Below are 27100 nucleotides of genomic sequence, written 5' to 3'. Positions count from 1 at the left end.
CCTTGTGGTAATAGTAGTGTAGTATTTCATCATGGTTCGTGAGTTGCCCTTTAATCAGAATAATACAATGAATACAATGATACAGTGGTTTGTCTTGAGTTTTATTGCTCTTATTAGGGATCCGTAGTTCCGTACGCAAAGTCGTCTTATTTGTTGCCAAAGTGCATACCGTCAGTACTACAGTTAAGCCCTTACAAGGTTACTTTATCCACCCATGAAAACCCATTTATTGAATTAATAAATTCTTAAAAACGACACTAAACGCTTACACAAAAACAGATTAATCACATAATGTTGTTTTTAAGAATGTATCAATTCAGTAAAATAGGTTTTCATGGGTATGCAAATATGAATAACCTTGGAGGGCTAAAGTACCCCGACCTTACGGTAATATCTCTTTTTTTTTCAGACGAACACTGATTCTACATTAAAGAACGAGTTTCTTTACGTGTAGTTTGTTTGAATTTAAACTGAGTAGTACGCGCTCATGGCATTATATGTATATGTCTTTAAATCTTAGAAGATGTATTAAACTTTTTACTACTCTCACTTAAATGTCTTAGAATTCTTAGATCATCGCCTCAGAAGATTCAGTCCAAGGCAGCCTAAAAAAACTAAAGGCAGACTAAATGATGTTTTTGTTTTTGCAGATGTTATAAAATAAAGTTTATCAATTTGCAGCCAATACTAGGAACAATATCGCAGTCAAGACAATGTTATTTATGAATTCTCTTCTACTTCTTGGAACAAATGTAACAATGATCTAATTGTTTAATCGTAATTAGACCAAATAATAATTTTTTGCTATTTCTACTTCTGTAGGTCAGTGGGTATGATAATTCCGTCATAACAATGATATTATTGTTTTATTTGATTGACGGCCTCTTTAGCCTAGTTCAGGGGCCAAACTGCGCATCTTTCGATTTACCTAATGAACGTCTTTAATAAGGTAAATGAGATTGGTTCTTATTTAGTTTAGGTCTACCCTTGATAGTGATAGATAGATAGTTCATAGTGATCCTGCTAATGAATCTGGTGGGCCTAGTAATGACTAACTGATTAAAAAAAGTATTATAGTAATATTTAGTGCATATCCTTGACGTTTTCAAGGTTGTATTTAAAAACTAAACATCAGGTTGATAATGTACCTATTAGTATTATCAGTTTCAAAAGTATAATTTTTTGGGAAATTATACTCGATAAGATTGCCCATTAGCCATTACATACAGGAAATACCAAAAAAATGGTTTTCTAGTATTTTCGTAAATATGCAGTATCCTTGACGATTTCAAGGTTGTATTTATAAACTAAACAACAGGTAGATAATGTATCAGTACTATCAGTGCCAAAAATATGTTTTTGCGGTAAATTATACTCGATAAGATTGCCATTCTATCAGTTAGCCATTAGGCCATTACATACAGGAAATAATCAAAAATTGGATTTCTAGAATTTTGTGAAAGCGAAACATTTTGTAAGCAAGACTATGCTCTAAAATCAAACAATACTTACAATACTTTTAAATTTAATGTTTTAATGTTTAGGTTTACAAAAATTTAATTAAGGAAACTGTAAGTCTACAATATTAGTAACTATACAATTGTACGTAATGTTACATATACGAAACTGTTTGTTTCTTAATAAATATAATAAATAAATAAACAATCCCATATCTACACGTTGCATTCGCAAGACAGTACTAAGACAAGAGATTACAGAAGAGTCCCAGTTCAATCGAATTACAAGCTCAGGAGAACTCGTGTAAAGCCAAAGCCTTGGTGTACCAAGGTTTTGGCTTTACACACTCTGTAGAGCGTCATATTGTAAAAAATATTTCAGAAACATTTCTGTGACATCCGACAAAAATGTGTAATCGAAGAAAACGCCTATTGGCGCCTATGCTTGGTAACAATGGGATTTATGGGATTACACGACCAGATATGGTTGGGGTCATATGAGCCATATTCGCAGGTCCGACAATAAACAAAGCGCTATGGTAATGTTAAATAAAGCACAGATAACGAATGGGGGTCAAAGTCAATTCCCACGTGGTCGAGGAAATGAGAGGCACAATCGCTTTGTTGCGTTACCATTTACGCAACTTTGTTTATGAGACACAGGTTATAAAAGCTATTCTGTAATGAGAAATATGATAAAGACAAGTTGAATTTCAAGTTCGCCAAAAATATAACTGTAGCGTTATCTGAGAAAAGTAGGTATTAAAACGATTAAACCAACGATTTGCTAACAGCAACACTTATATTTTGTACTCTATAAGTGCACTTTGTCAGTAGACCACTTTTCAAATTTGTCGCCTATTTTACTGACAAAGCTATAAGTCTAGTGAAAGCTGGCTTGTCAGATATAACTGACCATCGGGTGACGTTAACAGTGTGAACGATGGTTGTAAATAATTACAAAACATCCAGGAGTCAGAAACATTTATATCAATCGGAAAACTAAAAAATTGGTAGATAATGTACCAGTACCAAAAATATGATTTTCTTTTCGTTAATTGTACTCGATTGTATGTAATGACCGATGTTACCAATTCGTCAAAAAACAACCCTGAAAACTTCATAAGTATTCTGTCAGATGACCTCCAATCCGTATGAAGAAAATCGCGCCTAGCGTAGCAGGACTTTTTATGTTCATCGAAAGTATTAGAACTGCCGACGCGATGCATTTCCATTTCTACGAAGCCGTAGGACTAGAAATGTATGGAGGCGTCAGGCTCCAAACCATACATCAACTATTGTCTTCAACTTTCTCCGTGGACGCACACAATACAGGCTATGAGGTGAAATCTGTGCAATTGCTTGAACTGATACCAATGACCTCGTATTGGGTGATTCACGAGGTCGAAATTCTTCGTTAAGTAAGTATTAGATTTGATTAATAGGTAGTATACTCCACCGTTTTGTTCACATTTGATGTATAGAATTTAATAAAATATGGATATTGCTGACAACACCAGGTATTATAGTTAGGTTAGAGTAAGAGGCTCTTCTTAAATCAGAATCACATAGGGCATTCCAGAAAAGTGTAGGGGTACGTGATGCATTTTTTTACACTTTTTAGGGTTCCGTACCTTATAGGATCACTTTGTTGTCCGTCCGCCCGTCCGTCCGTCTGTCTTTCCAGACCTTTATCTCGGGAACGAGTGGAGGTATCGAGTTGAAATTAAAGCCATATACTTCGGTTTACAGTCCTTTGAAGCTGTGAAAACATTTAACTTGTAAGTTAACGTAAAAAAAAGATACGGCCATTGATGCCGCAAAAAAACGTATATTTTGACACTCAAGGGAATCAAAATTCATAGGGTACTTCTTATTGACCTAACTATGAAATTTGGTAAGTAATATCTTCTTACACTACAAGTACATGGAAAAATCTCAAAACGATAAATTTGTAAAAAATAATGATAAAAATAGTAAAATTTGTACGGAACCCTCGGTGGGCGAGTCCGACTCGCACTTGTCCGGTTTTTTAACACTTGATTACTTAGCTTTAAATTCAACGGTATATGCATCATGAAAAATTCTTGCAGGTTATTAAGGTAGCTGCCATCATACGCGTCACAACCTCGACAAAGTAAATCTTTTTGTGGAATACCCCACATGCTTACATTGCTTACTTCGATTTTTAATGTTGACAACTTGACGTTAGTGTGATGTATGACTATAATTAATCAGATGGCAATGAAAATAGGAAAGGCCTCCACACCAGCATAGGTAAACAACGCTTAACTATGATAAATGATTGACAAGCAGTTTACTTGAATGTCATAAATGTCATAGTCAATTATCATATTAACCCAAGCGCTGGACATTAACTTTACCAACTTCCAAGAACTTTCTTCATGTGTAGATCAGACCTAACATGATCACTTCTTCCGTCATTTCTCACCTGGAACATGTCATGGCATTTCTATTCGGCTCAGTCCTCTTGACCCTATAAATTTCGAGAACCCCTGTATAATAGGGTTCGTCCCTTCCACACAGTCCACATTACCATCATATACACTGTTACCTGACAATGAGAATTTGTAATCTTCATTGCAAAAACGTAAGGTGTAATGGAACGTGCATGTGATGATGAAGTGATGACAACGTCCCAGTTCCAGTTATTCGAACAGGTACAAGTCGTTCTATTTGATTTTAATTCGAAGACTGCGGCTATCTGTCTGGCGTAACTTGGGCATGACCGCTCTCTTATGTCAGCCGTGTGACAAGCCTGCAGTGAAACCGCAGCGAAAGTGTTTACGCAATGCACCCGATGCTAATCACTGAATCAGTGCAAATTGTGCACCTTCATGCCATTGTTGCCCTGCAATACGGCACATTTTCCTTTGGCAGGACATCAACAGTTATGCGTTACTCCAGTGTCAATAGGCACGCCCGTATTTTACATTGAACTAGTTCAATTAGAACAGCATCAAGCGAAACAACTGGTTTCTTTAAATCTACACTTTATTCATCATGTTACAAGGTTCAAAGTTAGATGCGTTTGTAAATGACTTTGCTCAACTGAACTGTTGCATATATTTGCTGGTCGTAATTATTTTTTCATTTACATAAATTTTCTCGCGCATTAATTTGTTTTGTCACGAAAGGGTTTCCCTTGAAAGCGGTTATTAGATCAGGTTTATGAGATTATATCGTGATTTGATTACCTTGTATTGTTTAGTCCCTATCTTGTTGCCATGAACCATGAACTTAGTACAGTCAAGGAATTGGATTTCTGTGGGACTTCGTACCTTTTTACAGTGGGAATTTATATGAAAGCCTCGAAGGATCTCATACTGTTGTCACTGGCTCAAAAATCAATTGCCATGACCGTACATAAATTTGTATTGCAAATAAACTGCATGCAAACCAGAATTACTTACCTGCCGTGACCGTACATTTAAGGAGGGAAAATCTTCCTTTCTAAGATTTGTACTTCTAAATTGTTCGTAGATATGTAGTATGTATGGGGATTTTGGATAGGAACACGTCTGTCGTCTATTCCTTTTATACGGCTCAACTCAAATTCATTAGCGTTTTCCGATTGCATCCTACAGAGTTCCGCTTTTCCGAACTGCACAGGATTTTACTAAAGCGACTGCTTTTTGATCTTCTTAAATACTTAAAATACAAAGAAATTCCGATCCCACCAAAAACATTTTCATGTAAAATGCTGCCAACAACCGAAACCATAAGGCTCGCACTGTCAAAAAGTTATCAGATCTCTTGTAGAGCCAAGCTTCTAACTCTACAAGCCCTAACTTCACAAACTCTCGTTTGCGACCCTATGCTAACCTATACAACTCCAGTGTGCACTTATTTCTTAACATAATCAGTCAAATCCTAACGATCATAATGTGATCGTCTGATCAACATCGATTTCCGGCCATTACACAACCGTCTCGGCGTCGTGTCGTACGCGGGCCGCTTTAGAGAGCGCGCGAAAGTCGACCGGCTAACTGGGCTACTGGGTGACTCGTAAGCGGGTCCAGTTCAGGTCTAAAATCGCCAAGGTGACGAGGTCGTGTATCCCTTTTGGACGTGCGAGTGACTCAGTGTAGAAACAATAAGACCTCGACTTTGTTTTGCTTTTGATAAGAGACCCTTCAGCATTCCCTTCATGGGCTCTGGGTCGTCCGGAAATGAAATTACTTGTGACTCTAAAGGTCACCGGCCTTTTTGTCAAAGATCTGTATGTTAGAATGAGCATGGAAGAATGGCACATACTCGTAAGATTCACAAAAACTTCATAATAACTTTTTACTCATTTTAGTCGCATGTGCTTAAAACGATGTGGATACAGAAGGATACTTTGACTGATACAATTCAATCAGTTTGTTATTAAATTTGAACCTATATATTTGTATAGATGTAATACTTGTAATTTCCAAGTCAATTCCAACGATCGTTTTTGAATGTCTTCATTGAAGTCAATGGTACACACATGAAACACGCCTGCTGAGAAATTAGTGCTAACAATTTGAAAGTGGCTTCATTACTCGCAAATAGGACACCACTTGCAAAAAGTTGAAAACATACATTGCGGTGGTTAAATGTGTAGGTATATGTAGTTAGTATGTCACGCTTTAATAGGTGATCTTCAACTCCGAAGCCGTTGGAGCGATTAAAGCAATGTTCAGGTATATTTATAATTAAAAGAATTTATACTATCAATACACTTCGTAGAAAAGTGATGTCAGTAAACAAAGAAGTTTGAAAATGATAGCTTTCAATATTTTACAAACTAAAGGCCAATTTACATTATACAACTTTCTTGCACATTCCATACAATAAAATTGAGGCAAAAAAAATACTCAGTCTAAACGTAACGTGATATTAATACAATATATAGTGTAACACTTGCATATTGAAAGCAATTTGATTTCAATTCTGGAGTAGATGTAAACAGAGGCTAACAGAATTAAAAAAAAAAAAAAAAAAACAAAAGATGGATTCCGAGTTTTTAATTTTATTTAAGTATAATTTCTTTAGGATCAAAATCTTCTACCCCAAATTCTATGGAAAATTATTTTAGTTGAGATTCGCAGCCATTTTGATTTTTTTAGTTATTATTTTTTCGTATCCCACAAACATTTATGTGTTTGCCTTCTATTTCTATAAATTTTATCGAATGAGATGAACCAAATTTCAAGACGTTTTTGCTATATTTTACCACTCACATCGAACGGTTAATTACTGCATGAAAATATGCGACTGCAAGCAAATACATACAATAATTGCAGCAATACGTCATGTATTGTACAACTAAAAGGTTTAGACTTGTCAAGACTTGCATGCAATTATTTTCGTGCAATAATGTCATAATGTCATAAACGTAAACAAAGTAGGGTAGCAATTATTTCCTGTCAATACTTGTATTCAATAATTGAATACAATTTTTTGATTATTGCTCATGTGTAAACTCTTTGGTGCAATTCTTGAATACTATTATTGCAACAAAATAATGCATACAATTATTTCCGATTCCTGTAAATGGGCCTTTAGAAGCGGTAGGCAACTGTCAAGTCATTTCAACATACAAATATGTTTTTTTAGGAAATTGCAGGGAAAATTTTAATTAAGTTATTTAAACATGTGTCATAAACAAATCATTGAAATATATACCTACTTACAAAAGGTATTTTTGTCAAAAAAGACAATTTCAAAAAGTACGTACGAGTAAGTGCGCAAGTTTCGCACGAGTATCTGCTTCGGAGATATGCCTCCAGCCTCCTTTGTTGTGCAGCAGACCATAACATAAATCGTTAAAGGATAATCATGACGCGTGCAATCTTACATTACGGTCGTAAATAAATTATTTACCGGGTAAGTAAAGGTCTTATTTACAAAAAACAAACAAATCGTGGTGTGCTCTTTATTTGAAGTTATTAAACCATATTCGATTTCAAAAACAGGCTCGATTTTGGAATTGATCAGTGGTGCAAACAGTCAAATGGGACTCTTTTGAAACTGTTTAAAAATAAACTGTTGTACGGCTTATACATACGCATGATTCGATCCGTGTATGAATTTCATTGCGTTTCTGTTCCATCGTGTCCGATTGCCTAAACGTTGCGTCTATGTATGCCGCGACCTGAACTGGTTCACTAATATTGTTATTCGGATCGTTACTTCTTTTTTTTAAAGAACGTTGCACTTTTACTCTGCCATTCACAGGCCCATGCTTCTTCGGAAGCTTGTACCTACTCTTCGTTGGGGGTCTCTTTATAACAATTACCTTTCCTCAATTTTTGTGACGAAATATTGTTTAGGATAGGACCTTCAAAAACACTGCGACAGAATTTATTTTTAGAGGTCATCATCCTCATATCGTATGGCTTTATTCCTGAATAATGATATCAATTTTAGTAACACAAAAAAGAAATATATATATAATTATAATTTTATATCTAAATTGAGTAGCCAATCCCTGCTTCCGGTGTGAGTACTAACAGGTCCTGCATGCCCAGCATGCCTCCAGCAAATCGCCTCTTAGGACATTTTTCTACGGTGTGAGGGATTGTTTAATAGCCTCCCCACAGTCACAGACTGCTGTCGGTGAAATTCCCCATCTGTGAAGGTTGTGATTACAACGTCCTACTCCCGTTCGGATACGGTTTATAGTGACCCAAATTTTCCGTGGGTGGTAATTGTTCAGAATCTCTGGTTCTCGCGGTCAACCCCGGGCAACGGCTTCACTCTGAAGACGGCTAAAAGATTCCGACTGTTCCTGGCAAGCTGGATCTGCTCCCTCTGAGCCTCCCAGCTATTCCTGTGTTCAAAGCTCTCGATTTTTAGAGGTAGATTCAGAAAATGTTGACAGTAATCAATCTCGTGCTAGTTCTTAATCGATTTTAATACTTTGTGCCTTTTTTAATATTTATGCCCTTGACTGTACGTATACAAATACATAGGAGAGTTCTTGCCCTATGACGGTGTTCCCAACCAAAAATTTTATATGCTGGTTTCCCACATTGGCCTACTACGGCTTCAGAAACCTATAGGTATTGACTGGCCTGACATGCTTTGTCTCTTCTTTCGATTTGATTGATTCTTTGTTTGTCGATGAGCGTTGCGTAGATTTTTTTCGTTTGTCGTTAATCGAGTACAACTGTTCGAGAAATGGCATCTCCATTAGAAAGGAAATGCACAATGTTGATCTCTCTATCGTAGTTGGCGTGCCCTGAACAATCATATTGATGGCGATGATATGTAACGGCTTTGAACCAAGAACTTCTTGTAGGTATACTACAGCTTTTAAAAACTATCCGAAAACTATTCCAACGAATTAAGTTGAGAATGACACATGAGAATCGTGTTATCAATGTAATTATAAATCCTATCCGTCTGTTTAACTGTAAAATCGGCTCTAAAATTACAATACTACACTATAAAAACGGGGTACGTTGTATAGACATTTAAAAAACCGGACAAGTGCGAGTCGGACTTGCCCACCGAGGGTTCCGTACTTTTTCTCGTATCTGTGAAAATTTCAACTCTAGCTATCACGGTTCATGAGATACAGCCTGTCGGCAGACGGACAGAGGATTCTTAGTAATAGAGTCCCGTTTTTACCCTTTGGGTACGGCACCCTAAAAAGTAATTAGTATCTACAGATGAAAATCTAACATTAGGTACCTCGACAAAGAAATCCTTTAGGTCCTGGGCAATAATCTCCAAACTCGGTGTCGTGGTTAGTTATTCCTTATATCTGACTTTACCACACTGCCCATTTGAACTAAACATCCTACATATATTATAAGCCTCGTTCTCGTACATCTAGCTGTCATGATTATAGTTCAAGGAAAGTATGTGGTTCAAGCCCATGGTAGTAGGTACCCGCTTATCTTTATTTTGAATATATTTTACATAAGCGCACGTTTCTGAACAACTTGTTTGGTTTCCACGTTCTCCAGGCAGCCAACCGCGGTCTAATATATGTAGTTAGGTATATTTAGAACTAAAATAAACATTACGAGACATGGCTCTGGTGATTTTGATACTTTGAACGTTTGAATTATAGCGTAGTAAAAATAATTATACTGTTTACATTCAGACTGACTGACTTTGTACAAGCCAATGATCATCAGGATGTCATCAGGTAAATGGGATTGGAAACGAAATGTACAGTCGCCATCAGATATATCGGAGCGGCCGAGGTGCTCAAAAATATCTGAACACGCACCTAGCGCCTTGACAATAGAGGCGTGTTCAGATATTTGTGAGCACCTCGGCCGCTCCGATATATCTGATGGCGACTGTACATAGAGCAACCATCAGTCAGAAATCTGTTTAGAAATTAAAGAGAGCTTACCCGCTTATCTTTATTTTGAATATATTTTACATAAGCGCACGTTTCTGAACAACTTGTTTGGTTTCCACGTTCTCCAGGCAGCCAACCGCGGTCTAATATATGTAGTTAGGTATATTTAGAACTAAAATAAACATTACGAGACATGGCTCTGGTGATTTTGATACTTTGAACGTTTGAATTATAGCGTAGTAAAAATAATTATACTGTTTACATTCAGACTGACTGACTTTGTACAAGCCAATGATCATCAGGATGTCATCAGGTAAATGGGATTGGAAACGAAATGTACAGTCGCCATCAGATATATCGGAGCGGCCGAGGTGCTCAAAAATATCTGAACACGCACCTAGCGCCTTGACAATAGAGGCGTGTTCAGATATTTGTGAGCACCTCGGCCGCTCCGATATATCTGATGGCTACTGTACATAGAGCAACCATCAGTCAGAAATCTGTTTAGAAATTAAAGAGAGCTATAGATTTCCACTACCAATATATTTTACGTACCTACAATTGAAATGTATGATGATTTTCGTGTTTTTTATGGGGTGCGGATATTACTATGACTTTATTCGAGTTGTGCTTAACTTACGTCATCTTTGATCGTAGAATCGAAATATAAATTTCGTCAGGTATTATATAAGTTCTAGACACATTCTAAAAAAATCAAATTAGAAACACTACCTATACATTTAACAATTCACAAACCTTTCTTAATTCAGTCTGACGGCAGGAGAGACTCAGCTATACGTTAGACAAGGTAGGAATATCTGCCTCTTACGTCTACGTATTGCTGAGTCCCTGTCGTCAGTTACTGAATTGAGTAAGGTGTGTGAAGTTAATCAACTTAGCGCCTGGCTTAATAAGTGTAGCCAAGTTACTTCACGGCAGCTTTGAAATTTAATTCAATTGAAGGCGCTAATGTTAACTTGGAGTTACCGTTATAGATATATATAGATATAGTAAAGTAATATTAATTACTAAACTAAAGATTTCTAATAGTTCCTAACTATATTTAAATGGGTTTTAAATATATAACACTTTAAACTCTCGCATAATTAATGTCATTAACGGGTCTGACGCGGGAGCTAGTGCAACCTAGCTGAAACGTCGGAAAAACGGTAAAATAATGGAATTTAATTGTGTTAGACCCGGTAATGACATTAATTATGGGTTTTAAATATGTTACTCGTGTCTCATTAATTAGTAATGAGTTTAACAAGTACCTTAAGTATAACGAGGATTGTCATCGTTTAGTTATTCGCCTGGTATAAGGTATAATGTCAATACGGGTAAGTATGGCTGGCCTTCATTGCATTGGGGCACGAGGGCCTACCGCGAACCACGTTCGGCGTGTTGCCTCCCTGTCACACTTACGTACGAATTAACAAGTGCGACAGAGAGGCAACATGTCGAACGTGGTTCACGGTAGGCCCCCTGTTTTCACATTGATTTGTTTATTGTGACATCATACATTTGTTAGTTGCTACTTGCGTTTAGTGGCAAGTGTAGCTACATTTAGCCGAATTGACCTTACTTATTTTTAGGGTTCCGTACCCAAAGGGTAAAAACGGGACCCTATTACTAAAACTCAGTGGAGTCCGTCTGTCTGTCTGTCACCAGGCTGTATCGCATGCTCATGAACCGTGATAGCTAGACAGTTGAAATTTAGATTAGATTAGATCTATTTATTTCACAACATGTGATTACAGTACAAATTACATTAATGTCAATTTATAAGAATCTATATTGTGATCGTCAGAAATTAATTCACATAAATTTTCACAGATAATGTATTTCTGTTGCCGCTATAACAACAAATACTAAAAAGTACGGAACCCTCGGTGGGCGAGTCCGACTCGCACTTGTCCGGTTTTTTATACACTTCTTTCTATCGCAGTTGTCTTTTTTACATTATCTGTTTTTTTCCTTATTATCAAATCTTCTATTTAACTTGCCAAACCGTTATGACCTTTTTTTCCTAGTAAGGAAATAGAGGACAAGTCTATTTGCATTATCTCTCAGTAGTGAACTTTTAAGCAAATTATTGTGTAAAAAGTAAATTCTAAAAGTTTGTATGTTGTATATGTAATCGTTAATTTGTGTACTTAAGTACCTAAATATACAGGCTGTCCCTACCCATTGGACAAAGCCGAAATGTAGTACATATAAATTAGGGTATTTAGAACCAGTATACAAAGTATCATAACAACCGGTGTCTACATAACACCGGTTACGAAGAAATTAACAAATTACAATTTTTTTACTTTGGAGCAGCCTGTATGTGTTAGTAGCTCCTGAGGTAATTAGTATGAAACCTTCTTCGACCTTTTTGATTATCTTTTTTATTTATGACACTATAAGATTCTGACTTTTGACAAATGTCATCATTGCCACACATTTTCGAACAAATTGTCAAAAGCACTGCCAATGATTAATACAGTATGTTTCTTTTTGTTGTCGATTATTGGAAATAACTTTTGTTTGAAAATTTATTTTTTTACCTTTTGTTCTAATTAAAAAAATATTAACGTTAGAGCATTCCTGAGATGTAACCCTACGTGGGATTTCAGGGTTTGTCCAATGGCTAAGCACACCCTGTATATCAACAGATCAACACTACCTATTTGAATTCTTCGTTAGCTTGTAGAAAATTACATTGCGTTTTTTAAAATTACTTTTTGTAAGAGATGCAATATACCAAGTGTCATTATAATTTGGGTAAAAACTTGCATTTAAATCCTATACAAGTATGTCGACATAAACAAACCATTCTACATTCAGGATTGCCACATATATTTAAAGTTCAAAACTTCAGCAGGCCACGTAAACATTTACCAAGTGACACACCAAATCGATTGTGCACAAACAGCAATCGCTTCACGAAAGGCAAAAAGCTCCATTACGTAAGCAGCTTTCTTGTGTAACTGGTGAAAGAGCCTTCCCACCACTGCATGTTGCAACGGCGGCCAGTCGAAGCCGCGCCGCGCGCCGCATCGCTTGCTGGCGACCACGGGTTTATTTGTTGTGCTATGACTGTGAATGTGCGGTATGATTGTGCTGGTTGGTTTCAGTGTGTTCCATTGTTAAAATGTAGACATTCAGATTACAAGTAAACCAACTGCAGTGTGTCGTTTAGACGTTTTAATAGAGAGAATATTGCTCATTGTGTTAAGGCCTGTATTCGGCCTCCGCTGTAAATGATGCTACCTTCGGTGCAGTAGCAACTGGAGAAGTTAAACGTTAAGTTTTAACCGTTTTCGGAGAAGTTAGTGACCGTGACCGAAATATTATAGCCTTGGGGTTGACAAACTGAAATCTGTTTGTTATCAAACACGCGTGTTATGTAATGTTATGTTACATTGCTAAAGGGAGAAAGCACCGTAACTCAATTGCATAAAGGCGATATTGTTACGGCTGCTGCCTCGGACAATAGGCTTGATGCAATTATCGTAATAATCCCGACTTTGTAATAAGAGACCGCAATGCAGTACGAATTTCGCAACAATAGCGGATTCGTGGAAATACGAGTTCTGAACAATAAGCCAAATTGTAACGAGAACTAAATTACCTAATTAATGAAAAAAAAAAAATCTTTACTAACATCGGCCACCCTCCTTAATAGTAATTAATTAAATAAGATTGGCCACCTATTGTTATATGTATCTGTTATGTTATGGCAGGTTATTTATCCAAATGAAGTTTTGAAGTTTCAATTTGGAAAGAAGCAATTTGGTTTATAAAATTTGTACAGAGATGTTACATAAAATGTATTGATTTATTAACAGTATCGTTAGATACTGGGTGGGTTACCACTTCAAGTAAATGTACTCTTTTGTTTGCCATGAAATTAAAAAAAAGGGTCCCGGGAATGCAATAACTCTACACGTAATAGTAGATTGTTAACCAAGGGATGAAAGGCACTCATTTCTGCCGAGGTATTTTGGGGCTCGAACGCAGTGAGAGCGCCAATAGTCCGAGGAAGAAATGATGCCTTTCACCCGAGTTAAACACTCTACTTTTCATTTCGAATACGAGGAAAGTAAAATGCATGTTTTTTTTTAAACATGACTAAGTATACATTTTTATAGTATTTCTGGAGGGTACTTTCAATTAACAATTCAGGCAAAAGTATCGTTATTTATGGAATGGAGAGTCAAATATCAGAATGGAAATTGTATAACAAACCCATTTAAACTCAAATTTCAATTGCTTATCTAAAAAAAAAAAAAAACGTACTTCGAACGTAAAATGCTCTAGTGCAGACACGTATCATTTTCTGCACACCTTTTAGAACAACAATGACCCGCTTTCAGAGCATGAGAAATGAAAAGGAATTTTTCGATTAATAAGTTTTGTTGTTATCGTGACACTTTTTAAGCTAGTACTTAATCTACAACAGGTACGGAAATTGACAATTGAAGATTATCCGGAACCTTTTCAATTGGACATGTAAATATCCTCATGGGCTGCCATTGTATATATACGCTAGCACTCAACCAAACATACCATTGTCTTCCAAAGCCAAACGTAATAAAATAATGTATGGTTTGTACGTTTTGCTGCCTTCTTCCATTGGGCAACCTTCTGTTGACATGGTTTATTTACGCGTCATGTGTGCTGGTGATCTCGATGCCTGACCTGACGGTCATTATGTGACGCCATTTTGTAGAACACCCTGTTTAAAAACAACCGAGAGTTATATTAAGATATTATTAAAAAGAAATAAATAATTTTATCCTCTAGCGGCCCAACATACAAGAAAAATTGGCCGTCAAATTAGATTCAATGATATTAGAAAATAGAACGATTTGTTTTAAAATCGAATGAAACAAAACAAAAGCGACTGTTCCATTTAATAAAGATAAAGTTAGTGTATTTTTCAAGTACGCATATTCATATTACAATGAGCTTATGACCGCCACATAAAGATACGCCGGCTCTAACCCAACACCTCTGACCCGAGAAGATTTAAATTCCTCCTAAATTGTAGGAGGGTAAATATGGGACCGGCAAGAATATAATGATTCGTATTTCATTGTATGTAATTTTTACTAGTAGGTACAGTCGAAGGCAAAAATATCGATCCAGACAAATGGCTCAAAAATATGTGAACACGACTTTATTGTCTAAGGTGTAAGAACGTACACATATTTTTGAAATGTATATATATTTATGCCCTTGACTGTACATATTAGGACTGAACTTAAAGAGGCTATAACAATATTTTTTATTCTTGGATTTCTGTGACAAAATTAATTTTAATGCCTTTTAATTAGTGCTGGTACGATCAGGATATATTATAATCACTGTAATGTTGGCTTGGTCACGTAATATGCTTTCATATCTACGTGTTTCCGTTTTGTTTTATTTCTGAACGTGTTATGTCAACACTCTCACTAATTACCCTAAATTTATGTCATTATTATGACTTGTCACGACACAATACGTAGCTCGTACTGTTACAAATGAATAAGAATTAAATGTCTGCCATCTAGAGCTTGATCCTTGGGACGAATTGATTCTTCCGTCACTAAATTGATTCTGTGCCAACTGTCGCACTGCGGTTCAATGTATGTATTATTTTCTATAAAAACAGAAGACATAATAACAGTAATTTGTACCCCCTGTAGTTTGTAGTCTTGTTGTTTTTTGTATGATGATTATGATAAATCCATAGCGATTGCTTTTTTATACTTACTAAATAACGACGTAACCGTTTTTAATATTGCTCATACATTGATAGACTGCTATAAGTATGAAAGAAAAATAAAGGCAAATTATTTTGGTATGTATTCATAAAGTTTATTGTAATTTAGTCTTCTTTGCCGCTCTCAATATTGGGCACGTACAATACGATGTATTATGAAATAACTCTTCAAAGTGCTTATTCAAGCATTTCTGCGCACGCAACATTGCTCGGGCATTGCTGGAATACTAGATATTTTATTTCCATCTACCTATATCAGAATGTTTATTTATTAGTCATTTATTTGAAACTGCTTTATCTACATAAAACATTTTAGTACTTCAACCGGTACAAGTTTTTGGACGATGATAACGAAGGACACGTTAGCTGTATAATATAGGTATATGTATACTATGGTGCACTCATCATCAAATAGATGTCCAAAGTGGAAAAATATATCGTAACACGTTGGTAATAAGGATAATAAGGCTGTGTGACGATATATTTGAACACTTTCTCTATCTATATTACGTTGAATGCACCATACATATTATACCTACAGCTCACGTGTCCTTCGGCGGGAATACCGAGTAGACGCTTATATCGCAATGTTTCCAGTCGCAGCGGCCTCGCTTGGTTTACCCAGTACCGGTCCTACGTTACCTCTAAATGATCAATAATACTTATAACTCTATATCCTGTAAGACAAGAAAAATCTGGCAAGGAAACCAAATCCAGATATTCTGGTTGATTGTGCAAGGGACTTCATGTGGGTTATAAACAAAGTATGAAAGTGAATCTACGGCTAATTGTCCTGTTAAATTAATGTTATGTTAAATTCCTGTTAAATTAATGTTGTGTTATGTTAATGTTAGTCAAGCGTATTAGCTAGTGACTGGTTTCGGTTTGTGTCTTTTTTCCCACTATCTCCAACTTCGACTCTGTTAGACTCGTCTACAGTTATGTTATGATATGAACAGCGTACACTTTGACTACTTATGTCTTTCAAAAGTAATTTCTATAAACAACTCGAAACGTGACCACTCAGGCGCGACCTCTTTCAATTGATCAATTTAGGGCCAGTAGCACGAACCACTTTTAGTAAGCTCATCAACGTCACTCAACAGTGAAGTAGGTATGTAACTTCCCATACAATAAAATTTAGCGAAAGCTTTAACGGTGACAGACACTACTGATAGTTTGGTGCAACCGACATCAAGATGACACAAAAAACTGTTGTATACATCTCTTTGGAGCACCATTACTAACTAACTAGTTTAAACAAGATCTCCTTTTAAGTATAGTTGCTACTGATCTCCAGGTTAGGTACTAGAGACAGTAGAGACGAGAAAAAACGGCAGTAATATTGACTCCTTTTTTATACCAAGAAATTGTTACTAAAAATAACTAGTCCCTCCCCTTAATCATAAAACTTAGGAAACCTCTATTAATTATTAACAAGCAGAAGGGTCAGAATGTTGGATAGGGACAAACAATTATCAATGGCCTGTAAATATATTTTAGAAACATTTATGAATAACGCCATTAAAGTAAATATATTTTGAAGTGTTTGTTTTAGTTGCAACACTTGCAACGGTCGCAAGTTGCAACGTTGTTGCTACTAAGTAGTTGACTTGTCGCTTAAGATTAAGATCAATGCAAATTGTTTTCTATGCAAACATAGCGTTAACCAGTTTTATTTAACTACCTGCATTATGATGACACGTGTGACTTGACACACATGACCTGTTACCTGATAACTGTTTATTTACCTTCTTTTCCTTATTGTGTCTATTATACCATATAAACATATAAGCATGCAGTTTGAGCGAAATGATGCATTTGCACTATCACGCATAAACTTTTATAAGTTTTTGTGGCGCATCTTAGCTTTAAGTTCTTTGTATTATATTTTGTGAAAAAGAAAATACGTCAGTCAACATCCCAATTCCCAACTGATCGTGCACCATCGTCGAGATCAGCGATAGACGCCACACGTGACAAATCACGTTTATATTATGAACATGCTAAATTGTCTCCAAGGTCGTCGCGCTTTGATCAACATTACATTTGACAGAATGCTCTGCTGATAGATTTGGTATTAACAGTTCACTTTGTAGTTTGTATTTACAAATTGAAATTGATATCGCAACTCACTTTGTTTATATGTTTTTATTTTCTTTTAGTTTATGAAATTAACCAATAGGTACTATAAATACTATAGGTATACTTACGACAATTCACAAACGGTATTTAGTCACCGTTAAACTGAGTTAGATTGATTATCGAACATCTTTGTTATTTTTCCTGTTGCTTTCGTCGCCCCGTACATTTAACTTCCCTCTCTATAAGTAAATTCCGTATAGCGTCGCTTATAGATATTGTTCCAAGAATGTAAAAGCCAACTCTAATACCTTTTTGCGGTTTTCCCGAGCTATAATATTCTTCAACGTTTCTTGTCGGTTACGGTTACGGTTCGTTAGTAACGAAAGCGCCTTTCCATAGGTTTGGTAACTACTGTGAGTAGTTACGTGGCTGCTTAAGCGGAATAATTTTCCGGAAAACTAAACTTCACACTTTTAACTCTTTCTGTAATATTAGCTGTCGGTGTCGGCCCGGGTTTGGATTACTAGATACCAGCTATTTCCTATTTTAGTTACAATTTACGTTAGCGTCACACATTTAACGTGTTTACACAATATTTTAATTGCATGACGTCACATATCCGTATTCCGTAAATTATAAATGCAAGACGTACAGTTACAATTTAATAAATTACATACGCTGGATCCCTACCATTTCTGCCTTATCACAGTCAGTAGGGATGCGCCAAATACTTTATTTATTTATTCATACTTTTTTTTATTGATCACATAAGTAACACAACGTTACAGGAAAAACAATACACACAAAAATTTTATTAACTAAACATTGGATTTGGTCGACGACGTAACAGCATGGTTCCGTAGCGTCATCTGTGTCAGTATGTATATAAAAAAAATTAAGCTAGTATAACAGACATGCGACCTTCAAACGAGAGGTCTCAAAAGGTTTCTTTGACGTGGGATCAGAAATTTTATTACTAACTTTTTCGGTACAGGACAATATTATAGTGAGAAAATTCCCATACCTCTATTCTGCGAAAGAATAAAAATGTGTACCCAAACTGAAAGAGGTCTGCGGCCATCAATGAGATGCTTGGAGATGTTTATTACACCAACGAAACTGACCAGCACAATCGTATTTCATATTTTGTTTCATTCAACTTTTAGATTCGTAAAGTAAACCGTGGAACTAAGTGTTGAGAGTGGAGACTGTCGTGAAGTGATCGGTGTAGTGTGATGTGGTGATCATGTCTTCGGTAGTGTGGGATTTGGTGCCGGTCCGCTGCCGCTGGATCGAGACCCTGAGATATTGCGGCAAAACGCTCCTGCGCCGTCAACGCAAGATTCTTAGACGTATCAAAAAGGTAAATGTTTATAAAAGTAAAGATAAGAAAACATGACAAATAAACCAGACAATGTTATAGTATTAGGTGGAAGGAGAAACAAGTGACAATTCGTCATATTAAATTAAAATAAGCTGATCTCAAAACTAGCTGAAAATAGCTATTTATGCAACAAGTGCGGAAATCATCTTTACGCACGTGTATCATACAATGTTTTACTATGCATTGTGTGAGTAAATAAAAAACATATCATGGCAAATAAGTTTAATTATTAAAAGGAGTGTTTTAAATCGACACGAGTTGCGAATTACCTATTCGCACGTGTATCGTACAACGTTTTACAGTACATATGGCCCTTTAAACTTTCGACATATGCACGAAAAGTGCTCTTTTCCGCACTAGTGCGAGAAAGTAGCACCATATGTACTGTAAAAAAAAATTTAAAACAAAAAGCACTAGTGCGGAAAAGTAGTACTTTCCGCATGATATGGCTCCGTAGGAAACGCACTTTTCGAGCATTATAAGTGACTTGTTGTCGCGGCAAGTATGACCGTTTCTATAGGCAGATACACCTTATACTGGTGTTCTGCCTTTTCGCCGAAGTTTTTTTGTACGAATCTCACTTGCCAACCAACATTTCGCAGATGATTTGGCGGCGTGCGCCAGAACCGACTTTATTTCATTGTACCATGTTAAATTACAAAAATAAAGCTTTTATATTTTGTATTAGACTTACGAAGTCATTCTCCTACTCCTACGTTGCGTTTTAAAGTGTATTTTTGATGTTGCTAGCCAAATATACAGTTGCTAACAGGTAGGTTGGGAAACCAAACAAATTATTGTGTTGAGTTGCCACTTGATTATTTGGCAAAATGAAAGTATGCGGATAATTGGTTGCAAACTGACATTCGGCAATATAATTTTCGGCAATGATTTAGACTATTTATAGGTATTAGGGAACCCCTTATACTCGTACACTTGACTTATCCTTTGCCATTCCCTGTCTCTCATCTATCAACATGTACGGCTTACATTTAGATTAAGTATTCATCTACTCACCACTAACATTATGCAATTAGGCTCAATTAGCGTAATATGTGCTAGGAAGTCATTGCGGCTGCGCAGTAGACCCTCAGTAGGTAGTTGAGGATGCATTAGTTATAGGCAGCGAACATTCGGGCAATGTGTGGGGGTGCCTTCGTCCAGGGCGTCGTAGACGTGTTACAGAAACAACATCGCTTCAGATTCCGAACTCTCTACCAATTAATTAAAATCCTAGATTAAATATTTGATAAATAAACGATTTGTATTTGTATTACATTGGCATTTAATTGTTTTGATCAACCAGTATCGTGTCTGCTTACCATTGCGGCGCGGCGCCTCACGCCACATCGTGATGCGAGACCTTGCGCGCCGGATGTACTTAAACTGCGCGTAGATGCGCCTGCGTCTACGTGCTGGTTAGTCTGTTATCGATTCGCAATTCGCAGGTCATTGACTTATACGATGATTCTAGTAAAGTCCAGAACTGTTTGATGTTGACTGTATCTCTATTTATGTCTTATAGGATTTTGCTACTCTTTACCTTTTAACATGTAAAATAATGTCATTTGTCTGTTTTCGTGACAATACAATAATAATTAGCTAGTTACTTGTTGCATTTTTACGTATTTTTCTTATTTATTATGTTAATTTTCATGTGATTCACAACGACTTCGATGACCGGTGACATTGAACCGTCTGTTGCGACATAAAACTAAAGGTGACTGTCCATTTGTAACTGCCGCTGCACTGCAGTTGCGACGTTACGCGGTGCCGCACTACTGTAGCAGCACGACTGCGGCTGTTGCGGCGTGCAGTCGCGACAGCGTTCGTTGATGGCTTGTCAATGTCAAGTCATATAATGTCAGACGTACAAATAAAATACTAATTTACTTTTGTATTTTTTACGTGAAGAAGCGAGTGACGATAATGCTACATGCTACATGAAAAAGAAGACTCAATATTAATAAAAAATCTGATATTTAATGGTGATCCTTTATTCAGATAATATTGCCGATTAAATGAAAAGCAATTCAACATTGAATGAGACTTAATAATTGACGAAATACAATCAAATTACTCAAATAAAATTAATGCAGAGGAAAAATTATTCTTAACATTAAGGTAAGTTCACAATGTGAAATTTTCTTCCCCATCCTCTTGCCTAAATGCGTGACCACCGCACACAGCAATCCGACGGAAACGGGACTCATGGAGTTCGTGATATATACGGGGGGAGTGCGCACTTGATCCACCTGCATCACGTATAGGTACTCGGCCGTCAGAAACGTGCGGCTGGATTTAGAAGTCTGTAATAAACGTCCCCTCAAAACCATGCCAGGTAGGCTCTTTTAGCAGGCCTTTTATTGATTTCTGCAAAGTGATTCGTGGGTTCTGGAGATGACGATGCGACACGTAAGAATAAAATTATCCAATGGTGGGCAGGCAGTCGTTCGGTGTTAGCAAAATATTACAGATTTATCTTTCTAAGTATCCATATTAAGCCAATTTTACTTTCTTTAGGTACCAAACAGTGAAGTATGATGAATAAAATAATTTGTAATTTACACTTCATATTGTCCAGTTGCAGGTGTGAATGGGCGACGGCACTCTATGATATGACCGCACCATCCATATAAAACTTGACGGGCGAGACAAAAAAGATAGAAAGAACTTTTAATAAATTAATTTGAATAATAAATGGTTTCCTCGTGTTGGTGTGAAGATTTACGTGTTGCACTGTAACACAGTTTGTTTAACCCTCATGCCTTGAGACCTCCGCAACTGTCAATATTCTAAATTTTAAACCATTCGCTTCTCTCGTGGTTCAATTTTGTATCGTTTCGTATGTTTGGATATCAATATGTTACCATGAGGTATTAAATAACATCTTTGCCCCTTGTAATAAAAATAAATGATTGCTTCTTTTATTTAGCTCAGGAATGGCTTTGCAATGACAAAATGAGAAATTGTCACCATAAACGACATTAATAATCAATAATCTCAAAATACGCTAAATTTGTGAAAGCTGATTCCACAAATCTGCCTTAAGTTATATACCTTAGTTTTATTGGATGTATATAATGTACAAATTTCTAGAGAAGGCGGAGAATGTAAAGTTATAGCAAGAATAGTGCCTGGGCGTGGGCATAAATTTAATAATAAACTATACAATTATTTTCTGGATCAACAAGAGTAGAACCTAAATCAACTTCAACTGAATGCTACTAAACAAAGCCCTCAATGTCAACCTTACGTGCAGAACATGTTGAACATATAATGTATACACTTTTTTGGGAAACAGGTTTTTCGTAAATTAATAAAAAAGTAAAAAATAAGACATGTTTTATTTTTCACAACTCTTTATTAACTTTAGTTTTGTCCGCCATGATCGTGATATCAGCAGCTTGAGCCTTGAACTGCAACTTGTAGGTACCTGGAAATTAGAAATTATCTTTTCAGTTTCATGTTGTATTTTGAATATAACTATGTATTTTTGTATGTATATGATTTATTGCTTGCAAGATGGTTATAAGTTACATATATGTATGTCTGTTTGTTGAATTTAACTTGAAATCAGTAAAACGGAGCTAGTAGCGGACAAGCTGTGTTAAACGGTTTGTCTTTAGATATTCTGGCCACATCATCACAGAAAATAAATAGGTAATAGTGACCCGATCACCAAAATGGACTTTTAAATATTCGTAGTAAAATAATATTAATTTTATACTTACATCGACGTGATCCTCAAGCAATATTGTGTGTAACACTTGAAGTATTCCATTCCACATTTACTTCACGACAACACCGTCTTTCACGTAGGTCTTCGCGGACTATAATTTTTGTAAATCATTCCCACAAGTGGAAACAAGGTTTTTGATATATTAAGCAATCAAAATCTACTGTTTAGGTATTAAAAATTATAAATCAAATCGTAAGAAACTAGCGGTTTAACTGAATTTTTTTATTATGACAATTGATGACAATGACATCTTTGACAATTACGTGAGTGACGGATTTATTTACTATGGTTCGATAACTTTTACTATACGATGACGTTATTATATTCAGCCTCGCGAGAAGGTCAAACTAAGGTCATCAGTATATTTGTTGAAATATCTTCAATCCTCGATTATTATATCGCAGCAAATGTCGGAAACTGTTTAAAAACCTAATATCTCGAAATGGTTTTCGAAATAGAACATTAAAAAAAAAATGAACAATCCTAATTAGAGATTGGATTTTGCAAGTAGTGAGTGAGAAGTGCGACTGTGTGCACGTTTTCCCCCGCAAAAAATGGCAGAACGATTTGTACGGTAAGATATCGCTTGGGCTCCTCCCTTCCGACGTGTCGGAAGCCGGTGTTGCTCGAAGGGTTTGCCAGACTATAGTTAACTTCCGAATTTGACACTCTCTTTTTCGGACCTATCATTCTAGTTTCCTAACTGGCTCTGTGATACTCGTATGGCTCAATATAGATTAGCAAAAAAGTTTACAGTAGTACTACAGTCGCCATCAGATATGTCGGAGCGACCGAGGTGCTAAATATATCTGAACATGCACTCTAGCGCCTTGACAATAAAGGCGTGTTCAGATATTTGTGAGCTCCTTGGCCACCCCGATATATCTGCGATATATGGCGACGGTACCATCGGGGTTGTTTATCCGTGGGTGTAATGACTCCTTAGAACGTAGTGGTTATATCCTCTTTGATTAAAACTACTAATATCTGTGATCAAAGACAATTAAGTGCAGGTGACAGATTTGACGTGCGGTCTGCAGCCGCAGTTGCAATAATACACCAAATACGCAAAAATGGCCATGCTACGTGCAGTCGGTCTTGTCATTCATTTTACTATGGAAATTGACAATAACACCGACGTGTCGGAGCAGTAGTGCAGCTGCGGTCGGGAAAACGTTAAAATCACCATATTACGTGCAGTCGATATCGTCATTCATTTTACTATGGAAATTGACAATAACACCGACGCGTTTGGGCCGCCGCAGTAGTGTCGGAGCAGCAGTGCAGCTGTGGTTGTAAATGGACAGTCACCTTAATTCACGTAGAGCACAACCCCGACAACAATGAGTTGTGAAACGCGGCTGCTGCACGCATTGTTTCTGCGTATATTTAATTACGGATCGCGTCGCGCGGGCGCACTATCAGCATATCTCTCTGTGGGAACTGGCTCAGTGCAGGATTTTAAAGTGGGTACGGCTGTAGAGGCGTGGCGGAGCCAACATTCAGAGTGACACCGTCTGCAGGTACTGTTGAGGCGCATCCACACCGCAGTTAACTTTTGTGGAGCAACACTGTGCAACATTCGGTAACATTAGGTAAGTTGCCAAATAAGTTTAGTTAACTGCGAAGTGGATGCACCCTTGGATGAAAGTTACAGCGAATATAGTCAGAGACCAACGCAGTCTTAGTCGAGAGTGCAAAATGCAGTTGTGCTGTTGCGGTCTACTCCGAAACTTTTGCATGCAACCGGTATCGATCGCAAGTGCGTCACATAGGCATTCTTAAACTCGTTTGTCAATGTCAATTATCCATGATGTATGGACGGTTCTACCGTGAATGTGTATCAGCCATTCTCGTAGCGTCAGTAAGTGTGATTTGCTGTTGTTGCTTAACGATCTGCATCTAAAAAACGTGTAAAAAGGTACATCTAGAATTCGAAGTTTTTTTATTCAGCCCGTCATTGTTTTCTATAAAGACGTGATTTTATTGCACAATGGATTAAGTAGATTCTCGTATCTGCTGCATATTCTTGTATATATCTATTGGAATTTCCCTACAAATGCGCGTGACTAATAATTCTATTGCAGCAAGTATAGGTATCGATTAGAAAAGTACGGATATGTTTTTAGTTTCTATCGTCTAGCCTCCGTAACAGTTCCTTGCGTAGCAGATTAGTATTCGGGTGTTGTAATCTTATGCAGCTATTATTCGTTGTGATATAAGTGAAAGTTCTGAAGACTTGTTTTGCATCGGATCGGTTTCGTAACCTGTTTCTAATTTATTTATTTTTTAACTTGTTTTATTGGGTTAAAATAAAAACTGTATTTTGTGTAACATTTTGTTACACTGTTTTTTTTTCATATCCCACGGCTTTCATTACTTTATCAATTTCTTAAATTATTTATTTCATTTTAAACTATCCCCAATATAGTTACATTCAGTTATTTCATCATTGCGAATCACTGAAATTTCTTCTCAGTATACCAGGTATTTGCCATATAATCGGTAGGTAAAGGTTCGCAGTGATTTCCTGTACCATCAGCGCATGAGTGCATTTTTATTAATATTTGGCCTTACTTTTATTAAGTGCACGCCATTAACTCCCGTTTCAGGTAAAAATCTCAAAACTATAAATATGAAAAAAAAAAAAAAAAGTTAAATTTGTACGGAACCCTTGATACCTATTCGTGTCCGAAGTTCGCAAATTGCGGGCATCTTTCTCTGTCCCTGCGCAATTTGCGAACTTCTATGTTCGCGGTTGGCCCCTAAAATCTAGGAACGTATTCGTTTAGATGATGTGCAGCGATTTCCTTTCGCGCGGCGCGGCAAGGTCGACGACCCGCGTGCACCGAGCAATGCGCCTAGCGAGGGAAATGGGACCGCATGTAGATACCAGCTTGTTGTTGTTCTAGTCTTGAGTAATGCGGAAATAACTTAGAAATATGCCTAGGACTTTCTTAGTTAATCGATAATATTTAAAGCACTGTATAAAAATACACTAATAGCATAGAGTAACTTATACTAGAGCGGTACTGTCATAGTAAATTTTGTAACCACAGTAAATTCACTGCCATCTATCGACACACTTTAAAACTAAAAATGAAGATATATAAAAATACGATAAAATGTATTTAATATGGATAAATGATTTTTTTTATTTGCATTAATTATTTTTATGATTTTGACCCATGTTCTTTCACTGATATGCGTTAAAATTGTTAAATAACAAACGAAACCGTTAACGCCATCTATACGACAGTAGGCCAAAACTAGTAGCGCCCTCTGATCGAGAATCAAATTTTCTTGATTTTCGAGGCACGTTTTTTCCTTAGACTGTATCCATCTATTACGAAGTTATATCTATCTTTGCTAATAGTAAAGAAAATTATAGTAAACTTACAATTGCGTAACATTTCTTAATGGCGTACAAGTAAGTGAAGTGAGTAGGTGTACGTAGCGAAAAAACTGAGACTAATGTATCTAGATCTAGAATAGGTGCATGCTCTCTTTAAAAACTAGAAGTAACAATTTTACAAGTCTAAAGCGGCAAAGGGTCGAATCTGGCCAAAACCATTGGCCAAGCGCGTGTCAAACGACTTTTGACAACTGAAAACTTGTAACTTGTAGTTTTATAAATGGAGTCTGGATTTCACGGACTACTTGATGACTATATGATTAGCCTTCCTTATTTGCAAAGTTAGATTTTAAATACATTGATGCCTGGTAGGCGTGTCATCAAAACTCTACTCATATCTGACAAAGTCAAAGTCAAATGTATTATCTACGTACCTAGTGATAAATTAAACCAATTCCCCATTTTACTCGTAGGTACCTATCACCATATCATTTATTTCTTCGTGTCCCATCATCATCATTGTGGTCATCATCTTTATTCACGTTCCCTGGTTCTATCACGTACATTATCTACCTAGTCTTTCGTAGTCTTCTTATTTCGTTACTTTGTGATTGAACTTCTTTATTTACCTACTCTTGACACTCTTAGATATTCCTTAGAAATTCCTTATATACGATACGAAATATACATATGTTGCGGGTTTATGAATTAGGACCCTTATCCACTCGGTTCAGCTCATATAAGATCAAGGGGTATTCCTTGATTTGCTGCTGTTGATTCTTCTCTGGGTATGAAACAACTACTAGTTTACGTATACCTATAATGTAAATCGATAACCTTCAATCAGCGATGTGTCATTGTAAAACTAGAATACCTACAATTCGTTGACTAACGCATTGTTTATCTATTAATTCACGGTTTTCAATTCCCACTTACATAACGACTCATGTGGGTTTACAGGTGAACATTCCTCATTCGTCATTGTTTTTATGACGAGGTGCTAAG

At 36.6% G+C, this 27100-nt stretch overlaps 1 protein-coding gene across 2 annotated transcripts in view; it reads left to right on the top strand.

Annotated features, from left to right (window-relative positions):
• The window catches only part of LOC134749031 (protein fem-1 homolog CG6966), an 83332-nt gene that overhangs the window by 44324 nt on the left and 11908 nt on the right, over window positions 1–27100 (top strand). Inside the window, exon 1 of one of the 2 annotated variants that reach the window (XM_063683924.1) lies at window positions 18813–18977. The exons of the other annotated variant lie outside the window; for it this stretch is intronic. Coding sequence (XP_063539994.1) covers window positions 18861–18977 — 117 coding nt within the window. The 5' untranslated portion in view covers window positions 18813–18860. Of the gene's footprint in view, window positions 1–18812; window positions 18978–27100 lie in introns of those variants that run through there. 2 annotated transcript variants of the gene reach the window in all.

This window comes from Cydia strobilella, chromosome 17 (assembly GCF_947568885.1).
Source record: "Cydia strobilella chromosome 17, ilCydStro3.1, whole genome shotgun sequence".
NCBI classification, from domain to species: domain Eukaryota; kingdom Metazoa; phylum Arthropoda; class Insecta; order Lepidoptera; family Tortricidae; genus Cydia; species Cydia strobilella.
Note: the sequence above shows the minus strand (reverse complement) of the source record. Positions and strands in the feature narration are given on the sequence as shown.